The sequence below is a fragment of the Lithobates pipiens genome, unplaced genomic scaffold, assembly GCF_037356315.1.
Source record: "Lithobates pipiens isolate NorthernLeopardFrog02 unplaced genomic scaffold, aLitPip1_a1.2 Scaffold_13, whole genome shotgun sequence".
NCBI classification, from domain to species: Eukaryota; Metazoa; Chordata; class Amphibia; order Anura; family Ranidae; genus Lithobates; species Lithobates pipiens.
In genome coordinates this window covers 411,253,256-411,266,435 of record NW_027507718.1, presented here as the reverse complement: position 1 = coordinate 411,266,435, position 13,180 = coordinate 411,253,256, and the positions used below count along the sequence as shown (strand labels likewise).

General features: G+C 40.4%; 1 protein-coding gene across 1 annotated transcript in view; it reads left to right on the top strand.

The window, feature by feature from the left end:
* The first annotated feature begins 208 nt into the window (after positions 1–208).
* SLC10A4 (solute carrier family 10 member 4) overlaps positions 209–13,180 on the top strand; it is a 50,855-nt gene continuing 37,883 nt past the window's right edge. The window contains exon 1 of the mRNA XM_077477522.1: positions 209–847. Coding sequence (XP_077333648.1) covers positions 366–847 — 482 coding nt within the window. The 5' untranslated portion in view covers positions 209–365. The remainder of the gene's footprint in view (positions 848–13,180) is intronic.

Here is a 13,180-nt window from a genome sequence, read left to right as displayed (position 1 = left end):
TTTTACAAAATAAAGGGAGAAAATACATTTACAATACAATTCAAACCAAGCCGCCTTTAAGATCTTGCAATCTAAAATAATTCTATCTGAACTATCGTTTACTAGGGAGGATGAAAAGCTCATTGACGGGGATAGACCATCAACTGTCAGTGTGCTTGTGCTGCTGTGTCGGGGGTGTGGTAAGGAGGGTGAGGTGGATGGCTGCATGAGATGTGATAGAGGAGAGAGAGCTTGTTCCTGGTCAGATTATTGTCTGGCTGCTGCTTGAGGATGAGATAGGGCCAGCCTGCCTCCTCCTACCCCTCGTCTTCACTTGTCCCAGTTCATTCACAAACAAGGGAACAAAGCTGATCACACTTCCAAGAATGGAAAACTCAAGTGTCACTGTAATGGATTTATTCAACTCTTCCCTATGGAACTTTGAAAGCTCTTCTCTGGAGGTGGCCACCACTGACACTACAGCAGATGAAAGGACAGAACTTAACAGCATGGCAGTTATGCTTCAGAAAGCTTTACCCGAACCATTAGCCACTTCTACTCCTTTTTGGGATAGCCCACTGAACCATTTTCTGAGTGTGTTTGTTGGGGTGGCTCTGTGTGTCACCATGTTGGGTCTGGGCTGTACAGTGGAAGTCAGCCAGATAGGGGAACATCTCAGAAGACCCATTGGAGCCCTACTAGCACTCATCTGTCAGTTTGTTCTCATGCCACTGGTGGCTTTCCTTCTGGCTTTGATCTTTTCTCTCAATGAAGTCGCTGCTATTGCTGTACTGCTGTGTGGCTGCTGTCCTGGCGGAAACCTTTCCAACATCATGTCACTTCTGGTGAATGGAGATATGAATCTCAGGTAAATGAACGCCACACTGAGAATTATCAGGGAGGAGGGTGGAAGGGTACAGGGGCAGCCAGTACGTGTTCATTCATCTTTTCTTTCATTTATTTGTTCATTGTTCTATCAGGAGCACATTCATTTTCAACTTATCAACTTGTGACTCCCCAGCTGTTGTAGAGTCATTAGTCCCAACATGCTCTGGCAGCCTTAGCCCTTGTACACACAGTCGGAGATTCCGACAACCAAATCCGTCGGATTTTATCCGTCGGATTTTGTCTGACGGATCTTGTCCGAAACTGTTGCATACACACGGTTGGACAAAGTTGTTGGAAAATCCGATCTTTCAGAACGTAATGACGTAATTTCATTACGATGGGACTACGTTCAGGCTAGTAGCCAATAGCTTTGATGTAGGAATTTGATCTGAGCATGCGTGGCACTTTGTCCGATCGGAATTCTCTACACATGATCGGAGTATGTCCGATCGGGGCATTTTGTCGGAAAATATTTCCGGCAAGTTGGAAAATTTGGTCCGACAGATATTCCGACGGAAACAGTCCGATGCAGACCACACACAGTCGGAATATCCGACAAAACGCTCCGATCGTGTGTACAAGGGCTAAGAGTTACTATGAAAGGGTTAGCTGTATTACCATACACCTATACTGTATATGTTTATACTTCCTGCAACCTTTTAAATATAAAAAATGTCTTCACAAGTTAAATACATAACCTTTGTTTTTGTCCTTATTTAGTTTACCATGACAAAATTGTGTATATTTGTCAGACATTTTCCCTAGAATGTCTACATACTGTACATACCAAGGATCACTTTATGCCATTACATTTTAAGAGCATACACAAAGTGTTTTGTACCAACTTTTACTAATTTACCAATGTATAAGGCTGCCACTGGGACTTTTACATGTATGAGCATGTACTATTGTGTGCTTATTTCATGCTTTTAATGAACCAATGTGTTACAAAAGCTTACATTAAAGTATAATACAAGTACATGATAGCACACAATAATGCATGCTATGCATCTTTAATATGTATTACTCCAGAAGAAAGCAGAAGTATACCTTGGGTCGCATTCATGTTTGATTGTCCCTGTAGAACAAAAACAGAATGCCAAGAATAGAATGCAAGTGTTGCCACTGGTGTTCTCCAAAGAGCAATTATCAGTGAAGAATAATAATAATAAGACTATTTTGCCATAACATGAAATTTCAAATTTGAAAAATCTGAAATCTTCATCTACATCTTTGTTCCAGGTAATAACTGAATTAAGAGGGACTTTGTTACAGCCAGGCAGATATCTTTTCAGAAGAAGAACTCAGCTATGGCTTGGTCCTTCTTTCATCACAGATTTATGTAGATCCTTCTTAAATCTTGTGGATGGACACCGCCATAGGAAAATTTAGCACAGGCTACCCATAGATGACCTGATCTCCTAGGAGAATACTAAGAAAATATCTGATCTTTGCGATTTAGTGTGGTGTGTTTTTAATCCTCATGATTAAGCCCTGAGGAGGGCATGAAATGCATTGGGTGAGTGGTCTGGTTGGAGCCCAGGCTAAGGATGCCATACACATAAGATTTTAAGATTTATGGGATCGTTTTGATATGGGGCTAAGGGGAGATTTTCTTCTATACTCAGTGTCGGTAGGAGCTTGGACAAGCTCCCTCTCAAGTCAGCATTTACAGTAGTGGACACAGAGGACCTGTACCCTCTGAAGCCTGAATGGCTCACATACCAGATTTCTTTGGATCACAGTGTTTTAATCTTTGGCACAGTTTCCAGCAAGCTCATCCTGAGATGAATGGTAAACCTATAAAACATATTAGAATGTAGCACAATGCATGATAAATGTGAATGGGTCCTCAAAGTGTGCTAATACTCCCAACAATAGGCTCTACTCTACAGTGTTGCCTTTTACCATATGTACATGTGGAAGAGGAAATGATTGAAGACAAGTTGTGGGGGGTTTTCCAACAGGCTTAAATTGTCATGTTCGAAATGATTCTGATAAAAGCTACAATGTGACACAGCTTTTGCAATATATGAAAGGCCAAAGCCAAGGTGTTGATTGGATGGTTTCCTGCTGTCAATCACAGCCCTGAGCCACACATAGGGGTAAGACAAAACAAGTGCAACTGTACATAGTAACAGATCAGTTTCTATCTTCAGCTTCAGGTACTACCCTATGGAGAGATAAGCTACCCATAGGTGGATTGGCAGGGACTCACTGAATTGCAATCCATCTATGGTCATTCTTACTTGACAGAAGTCAATCTAACAATCTACTTCTGTCGAACAGGACTGTTTGAAAATGTTAGCTTTATTAACTGTCTGCAGCTAATACAATGGCACAGCAGGGAGGATTTCTCCACCCACCTCACATGTGTGGATGGGGGGATCTTGTTGTTTTCAATGACGCCTCCGACTGATAAAAAAAAAAAATGAAGCATCTTTGGCCAGTCTTATGTTCTTTGTTCAGTGCAATGCTATGAGATGAAGATGGAAAAACATTAAGGCCTCATGTACCTTAGACTGATAAACTCCTGAGTACAAAACTCAGTGCTGTCATTTGTGCTCCTAACCTAATCATTTTCAGATTATTAGTTTACTGACTTCCACGCAGACGCTGAGGTCATTGCAGTGTTTTAATTACCTTTTATTCACACACAGCAATACATTTTACATACTATATAAATAAGACCGAAATTCCATCCAAACTAAGGGCTTTTTCCCCCACAGGAAAACATAGGAACATGCACATTGTTAGCAGGCTGACGGTATAATGAGGTACATTGTGCCTATTGCCACAGCAGGAACTAAACTAGCTGTCTGATTTCAGTGTACATTGTAATACTTAAAGTGGTAGTAAACCGCTGCAATAAAAAAAAACTTGTCCCTGCAAAATAATAGCATAATGTGCTAGTATGCATCGCATACTAGCACATTATGAAATACTTACCTTAAAACGAAGCCCTGTCACCGATGAGAGGGCTTCCATCTTTCTTTCTGGGTTCACAGACTCCATCTTTGTGAGTGGCCAGAGCCGTGATGATGTCACTCCCACGCATGTGTGCGGGAGATATTAATTTTACCTAAAGGTAAGCCTTATTATAGGCTTACCTGTAGGTAAAAATCACAAAGGGGACTTTACTACCACTTTAACACTAAATTAAATCTTTACTATTTTTTGGCACATACCAATGCAGGACATCAGTGTGAACTGACAGCATTAAAAATAATGTTTTTGTCAGACCTTGCAATTTGACTGCACTGAGAAACGCACCACATCACCGATGGTGTAAACAAGCCCTGCATTTTTTTTTTTCTAAAGGTGGTCATACACAGCCCAGTTCTCTCCCAAACCTTGAGGGCTTTTCAAGGGCTGGTAATAGGTGTTCCTGACCATCAGAAGCTATCTATGAAGTTGATAAAGAAAAGTGGTGTTGCGCTCCTAGCAATAATAAATCTTGTGATAAACAAGTGCTATATATAATATAACAACAGTGTATCTCTCTCCGTATCTCCTATGTGAAGATCAAATAAATATATAAAAAGACATATACTAAGTGCAAATTCATATGCATAAAGTGCATAAAGTGCTAACGTGGTAATATGAATATCATGCAACTATTAATGATGCACAAGAGTAATAAAAAAAAGTGACTGTAGTGAATAAAAATCTTAATTCATAAAATACTAACTTTTATCTCAAAAACAATAACCACTAAAGAACATATAATAATCAAAAAATATGTAAGTGTATGGACATAAATCAAAGTCCAAAGTGCAAAAGGGCAACTGAAGTGAAAGTTCTTATGGGAACAGCAGGTGAAGATTTCTTAAATAAATCACATCTGGTGATAATGTGACGAGTGATCCTTCGTGTCGGTAACACCCGTGAAATATAGTGGGTAATTACCTTACTGCTGTTAGCCCTTGTACACACGGTTGGAGATTCCGACTACCAAATCCGTCAGAGTAATTCCGACGGATTAATTCCGGAAGAGGTCCGATAGTGATGTTGCATACACACGGTCGGACTAAGTTGTCGGAAAATCCGATTGTACATAAGGTGATGACGTTATTTCATTACGACGGGACTACGTTCAGGCTAGTAGCCAATAGCTTTGGCCTAGGAATTTGATCTGGGCATGCGTGGCACTTTGTCTGTCGGAGTAGGCTACATATGATCGGAGTATGTCCGATAGGAGCATTTTATCGGAAAATTTTACCGGCAAGTTGGAAAACTTGGTCCGTCGGATATTCCGACGGAAACAGTCCGATGCAGACCACACACAGTTGGAATATCCAACAAAACGGTCCGATAGGAATCTCCAACCGTGTGTACAAGGGCTAAGGTAAACAGCATATAGGAAATGAACAGAAATTGATCCAACGTGCTCCTCCTGTATGGCAGTATCGGATGTCAGCAGTGGTCACTCTATTCCCTTCTGGGGGGTGGGTCCCTAAGCCCCGTAGAGGCACTCAGTATAGATAGTTAGAGAGAGAGCCGTACTAGGTGTAGTATTTAAAACCAGTTTGCTGAATTTATTAAGCCAGAAAATTACTCACATTTAATAAAAATAAATAGCACAGTGTATAAACGAGCATTGCGCTCGTGTCAGACATCACTTCCAGTGTCCGTATGCCTCTCTCCAGAAGTGACATCTGACACGAGCGCGATGCTCGTTTATACACTGCGCTGTTGATTTTAATTAAATGTGAGTAATTTTCATTCATTAATGTAGCTTGTTGGTTAATAGGACTTAAAAGAGGGAAGAACTTCCTGAGATACATGTGCCATAGACTGGGAATCTGGACCATGTTACATTGCTTTCCTTGGCTATATGTTCTTTTTAATATGCAGTAGACGTTGCTGCATCCAGTACAAACTGGAAGCGAAATAGTAGAATTCATTACATTGATCATATTAGTTTCCATACAAAAAGCACATGTGAAGTTTTCTTTCAATACAGTTATAATTAGATTATTCAGTATGAAATTCCATTAAAATATGGTTCACCTCGGATTAAAAAACCTTGGAAATGACATTATCCTATCACAATTTAGTGAATTGTACAGTGAGATTGTAATATGCAGGCAGCATCTAAAGCTCTCATGTATGTGTATGATATCATTGAATACTTAGGTAATAATTAGGTAGCTTGGATCAAAATACTTTACCAGCTGTACTGGATGCTTTCATTGTAATGATTTGATATGAAGTTCTTAGTAACTGAAAATTAATTTATTAAAGCACAATCTTTATGCTGCTTTTACTGTATATGCTGCACATTTGTAGTCTTTAGATTCATTTCTTTTATTCATAATTGTATCAGCACAAAATTGTCCTATTGTGAAGAGCGAGGTCGAACATAGAGGACATTATACATATTGAGTAGAGTGAGGCCTAACATAGATGACACTGCACAGGAAACCAGTAAGAGGTACATACAATTATGGTGTTAGTACAACAGGATTTTGTTAACAGGTTAATTTACAGCATGCATACATTATTGTTTTTAGGTTTTGTGTGTACTGAAAAACGCCTTCAATCAGAAATTCATATTTGTACTATATTCATTATATATAAAGCAAAACTGATATTACTCAGTAACACCTCTTAGTTTCTTATCAATGTTTTACCATATTCTGCGTTCAAGATACATTTTTGTTGTACAAATATCATATTTAATCGTCACTATGGGATCTTGTGATGAAAACAAAGGATGAAGGTTCATTTGGGGAGTGGGTCCAATATTTTAAAAACATTGCACAGGATTGGGGCTGGAAAGCATGAGCTGAGATTTCATATAAGGCTTCGGGGTCACTAGTTAGCCTACATTACATCCTAATGGTCATGAGCTATGGTTAGTGGCTGAAAGAGACGATAGTAGACAAGAGATTTCCACATATACCGGTAGTTACTGTGCTTCTTCTCAATGCTAGGAGCCCTGCAGTGTAGGAACACTTTAGAAAGAAGTCATAGTTCTTTCAATTAAGAGTCATTACTTAAGATGGTTTGGACATCCTACCCCTTTACAGCGAGGCTTATCAGACTTATCTCACATCACTACATGTCAATGAAAGACCTTACAGTAAAGGCATGTACAAGGCAATAACAAAGCCCTTTATTTCTGGAATGATAATGACAAAGCTCACAGTAACAACTAAAGACAATGAGCTGTCAGCTACTATGGAAAACAAGGAATTCCTAAAACGATGACTAAAGCCATATACACACTATCAGATTTTCTGCTGATTTTTGTCTTCAGATTTACCAAAACCATGTAGTGCAAGGGCCTGCCTGATTGCATACATATTGAAACTCCTAAGGTTTGACCTCATATTATATGGTTTTGGTAAATCTGAAGGAAAAAATCAGCAGGAAATATGATAGTGTGTATGGGGCTTAAGAGGTTCTATCAGGACAATTCCAAAAGCTGGGTAGCACTACTACCATTTCGTACTTCAAGAAGGAAACTACCAAATAATAGTCAGCATGAAAAAGCACGATTTACTTCTTTACAGCATACCCTGAACAGAAATCGGAGTTCACTTTATGTAGAAGGTGTTTGCAAGAGCCAGATCAGATCAGGGTGGTCCTCACTTTAAGTGCACAATATGCAGGTATTTCCCTCAGCAATGTCTTTCTCTGGCCTAATCTGAACAAAAAAGATATAGGAGTTTTGATCTATTTCAGCCAAGAACCAGTTACTGTTATGGTTGACATTCAGCAAACGTTCCATAGTTTCTTTGTTTGAGAAGACAACAGAGGCTTCCTCAGTTTCCCATGGTATCATGACAATGATGAACCCATCATAATTCACACTGATTCTACATCTGAGTTGGTGAATTCGAGGAAATCAGAGCTAATATTGTTATACTCAACACCTCTGTCTGGGAGAGGATCCCGCACCCAGTGTCATGAGGGGGGTGTGGGGGACTGCTCCAAATAACATGTTACACCCTAAATACAGGTAACATGTAACATCTTACAAAAGGTGAACTTATCCTTTAATGAAGGATTAGTGTTATTCTACAGTAGTATGCAAATGTTTTTAGTCAGGTGCGAAAAAATGCTGTAAATTAAGAATACTTTCAGAAAAGTATTTTCAGAGTTTGCTTTCATGTGGTTTTGGTTTTTTTGTAAACTCTTGGAGGGCATGATAAGGAACTATATACAAGATTTTAGTAATGAGAACGGTATCATTAGCAGTAATTAGCATTAATTGATGAAGAATCGTTCTTGCCAAAACAATCTATTAACCTTCTATGAGGAGGTGAGTTGCCATCTAGATAAAGGAAGGCCTGTAGACGTTGTGTATCTGGAAATAAGGTCCGTTGGCATGGACCATAGGGTGAGTACATGGATTTAAAACTGGCTACAAGGGCGAGTTCAGAGGGTGGTGACAAATGGGGAGTACTCGGAATGGTCAGGGGTGGGTAGTAGGGTCCCCCATGATTCTGTGCTGGGACCAATCCTATTTAATTTGTTCCTAAATGACCCGGAGGATGGGGTAAACAGTTCAATCTCTGTATTTGCAGACGATAAGCTGTGCAATAGCTTCTCCGCAGGATGTGGAAACCTTGCAAAAAGATCTGAACAAATTAATGGGGTGGGCAACTACATGGCAAATGAGGTTCAATGTAGAAAAATGTAAAATAATGCATTTGGGTGGCAAAAATATGAATGCAATCTATACACTGGGGGGGGGGGGGGGAGAGAACCTCTGGGGGAATCTAGGATGGAAAAGGACCTGGGGGTCCCAGTAGATGATAGGCTCAGCAATGGCATGGACTGCCAAGATGCTGCTAACAAGGCAAACAGAATATTGGCATACATTAAAAAGGGGATCAACTCCAGAGATAAAACGATTATTCTCCTGCTCTACAAGGCTCTGGTCCATCTGCACCTAGAGTATACTGTCCAGTTCTAGGTACCAGTTCTCAGGAAGGATGTACTGGAAATGGAGCGAGTACAGAGAAGGGCAACAAAGCTAATAAAGGGTCTGGAGGATATTAGTTATGAGGAAAGTTTGCGAGCGCTGAACTTATTCTCTCTGGAGAAGAGACACTTGAGAGGGGATATGATTTCAATATACAAATACCGTACTGGTGACCCTACAATAGGGATGAAACTTTTTCGCAGAAGGGAGTTTAACAAGACCCATGGCCACTCATTAAAAATAGAAGAAAAGAGGTTTAACCTTAAACTACGTAGAGGGTTCTTTTTTAAACTTTATCTCTTTATTAATTTTCTTTCCCATTTTAAACATAACATTACATACAACCTTATCATATAAAACCAAAATGTCATACATATTACATATAGCCCTTTTACATCCTACCATTCCCCACATTCATCTCATTCCCCCACTCAGTCACATCCACTCCTTACACTCTTCCTTACGCAACCACTCCCCCCCTCATTCAAGCACACTTCTCCCACTATTCCTTGACAAGCTACTATTCCTCTTTTTAAATGTAAACCCCTTCATTCATTTTCTCATACCACATCTTCCAAATCCTGTCAAATTTTTTGATGCCACCCTGTCTTATATAGGCAACCCTTTCCTTAGGAATAACCCTATTCATATTCTGTACCCACTCTCTACTAGTAGGGGGTGTTGGGGACTGCCACTTCTGGGCTATCAATTTCCTAGCTTGAAAAAGGGACCTTATTTTCGCCAGTTTGCTATCTTTGGGATCACCACCCCCATCAGTCCACCCCAACACACACCCTATTGGTTCCATTTCTACTTCTATCTCGAATACCTGATTAATTATCGTCCCTACCTCTCTCCAATAGCGGTATAGCTTGGGGCATCTCCAAAACATGTGTATCATATCTGCCTCATTCCTTCCACACCTAGGGCAAGCCGCATCGCGCCTTCTACCAAACAAAAAGAGCCTCTTGGGGGTGTAATATGCTCTATACAACAAAAACAAGTGAGAAAGTTTTTGGGAGGGGGAAATGGACACCCAAGGTGCCAACTCAAGAATCCCAATGATCTTCCGAGATGCTCCCCACATCTCCCTCCCATTTTCCCCTATTCGTTTGCTCCTGCCCTCTTACCTGGGTCTTCCTACACAAATTTACATAGGCATTAGATATTAACCCTTTCCCTGATTTTGCTCGTAGTATGTTTTTAATTGCTGGTATCTCACACCATCTTATTGCCTCTTCCCCGAACTGTTTTCCCAACGCATGTCTAATCTGTAAATATCTAAAAAAAGACTTCCTCGGAATAGCAAACTGGTCTCTTAACTCTTGAAATTGTTTCAGGTTACCATTCTGGTAAATCTGATGAATACATTTTATGCCTTTCCTTTCCCATTCCCTTATTTGTCCTATTTTCTGTATTTCGTCTAGGTTATTGTTATCCCAAAGGGGAGAATACTCCGTAAATCCCTTATATCCCATTACTTTTTTAGTTACCTCCCATACCTTTATCATAAGCCCCAGGGTAGGAACATCTCGTATGTGAGTCCCTGCCTCTAGTGTCACTATCAATGGTCTACCTAGATATTGTTCAAGAGAAGTTTTCTTTTTCCATCCTCCCTCCTCTAGGTCCGCTCCCACCAGATGTTGTAACTGGGCCGCTAAAAAATAGTTAAATGGATGTGGGAGAGCAACTCCCCCTCCATCACTGGGGAGTTGTAACGTTTTTAAACCAATACGTGCTTGACCCCCTTTCCAAATCAATTCTCTAAATATGGAATCCACCTTATAAAACCATTTTTTGTGGATCCATACTGGAGAGTTGTGTAGAACATATAGGAGTTGTGGTAGAACTATCATTTTAATTAGGTTACATCGGCCTGCTGCTGATAGAGGTAATCTCTTCCAGATATTGATTTTATATTTAAGTTTACATAGCAAAGGGGCCAGATTGTCCACTATATATTGTTTGGGGTCTTTAGTAATATATATACCTAGATATTTCATTTGTGTCACTATCTGAATATGTGCAGCTTCAGAAGGTAGAGGACTGTTCAGGGGATCAATAGGCAATATACAGGATTTCTCCCAATTTATCTTTAATCCTGCAAGATGTCCAAAATCTTTAATTCTACACATTACCTCCCCAATAGAATGCTGGACATCCCCAAGAAGCAGGAGAAGATCGTCTGCAAATAGCACTATTTTTTCTTCCTCATCTCCTCTCCTAAATCCCTTTATCCCGATATTTGATCTAAGGGATATGGCCAGGGGTTCAATTGCCATGGCAAACAAGAGAGGGGACAGGGGACACCCCTGTCTCGTTCCCCTCTTCAACTGGATCCCTGCCGAACTACCATTGTTTATTCTTATCCGTGCTTCCGGGGACCCATATAGCATTTTCACCCACTTTATAAATACAGGGCCCACCTGAAATTCCCTCAAGACCCTCCACAAGTAGCTCCACTCTATGGTATTAAAGGCCTTGGCAGCATCTAAAGATAGGACGGCTCTCTGGCCCTCACCATCCACTGGAATTTGAAGGTTTAAGAAAACCCTCCTTATGTTTATACTTGTGGATCTACCCAGAATAAAACCTGATTGATCAGGGTGGATAAGGTTTTCTATCCCTTTATTTAATCTAGCTGCCAAGACCTTTGCTAGGATCTTTACGTCCAAATTCAACAAAGAGATAAGTCTATATGACGAGGGGTTGAGGGGATCTTTATTTTCTTTCGGTATCACTATTATGATTGATTCCATCATTGAAGACGGAAGCTCTCCTGTTTGTAGTGCCCAGTTAAAAACTTTTAACAATTCAGGCAGTAACACCTCGCCAAGGTGGCGATAGACCTCCACCGGGAGGCCATCTGGGCCTGGAGCTTTTTGACCTGCCATTTCCTGCACGATGCTCCGGATCTCTTCTATCGTTATCGGGCCGTCGAGTATATCCCTATCTTCCCTAGAGAGGTGAGGTATTGTCAGCCCACTAAAAAATGTGTCCATTTCTTCCCCCTTCTCATCCTGGTTCGAGTGGTATAAATCCTCATAATAAGTTCTAAATATCTCCAATATTTCTATTCCATTTGTGGATATCCCACCCTCTACCATTCTGATCCTTGTTACCATGGAGGGTGACGAGTTTGTTTTTACTAAATGCGCTAGCATCCGACCAACCCTTTCACCTTCTCCAAATACTTGTTGTTTTTGAAATATATATTTATTTTCAGCTTTCTCCAGTATTATGTGACGGTATTCCTGCTGGGCACTCAACCATTGTCTCTGATTATCAATTGTTGGAGCATTTATATACTGGATTTCTAACTTCGCCACTCTCCTTAGGGCTACTTCCTCCCTTTCCCCCGACTGTTTTTTTATTTTAGAGATCTGCTGTATCAGGAGACCTCGAAGGTAGGCTTTTAATGTATCCCACACCATCCCCTGCGAGGCCGTATCTGTATTCCAGTCAACGTATTCCTTTAATGCATCAAGTAAGTCTTTTGGTTCTCCCATAAGCTCCAACCATAGGGGACTAAATCTCCACCCTCGTTGCTGATTTCCCTTCTCCATCTCCAGGGAGGCCATCATTGCCGAGTGATCAGAGAGACTCCTTGGCATATATTTTATTTTACTTACTAATCCCACTGCCTCATCGTTCCCTAGGAACATATCTATCCTTGACAGGGTTGAATGTGAAGCGGAAAGACACGAAAATGACCGGGCTAGTGGATTCTGGATTCTCCAGAGGTCTTTCAATCCCATTTCTCCCATAAACTGTAAAAAACGATTTTCCGTTGTACTTCCTTGTTGTGTCCTCCCCTTGGGGAATCTGTCTAATGCTTTATCAATAACCATATTAAAATCCCCTACTATCATCAGTGGGACCCCCGGTTTATCCAACACAAACTCAACCAATGCATATAGAATATCCATGGAAGAGGGCGGCGGTATATAAATATTAGCCAAAATCAAAACCTTTTCCCCTATCTTACCATATAAAAAAACATACCTCCCCTGTTCATCAACCTTGACCTGAAAACAATTAAAAGGTGTCCCTACTTTAATCAAAGTGCTAACCCCCCTAGAAAAGGAGGTATGTATCGAGTGATATTGATTAGGGTATTCACCCCAATTTAACTGTAAGCTGGAAACATTTGTGAAATGTGTCTCCTGTAAACATAAAAATGTTACCCCTTGTGACTTTGCTATTGACCTGACCGCCATCCTCTTCCTTGGGTCTCCCATACCTCTTACATTCCAAGAATACACAATAAAACTTTCCCCCTTTAACACTGTGGGTTCACTCATTACACGTTCTAGTGATCATCCTTATTACACAATTCATATACCCCATCTTTAACACTCAACTTTGTGTGGT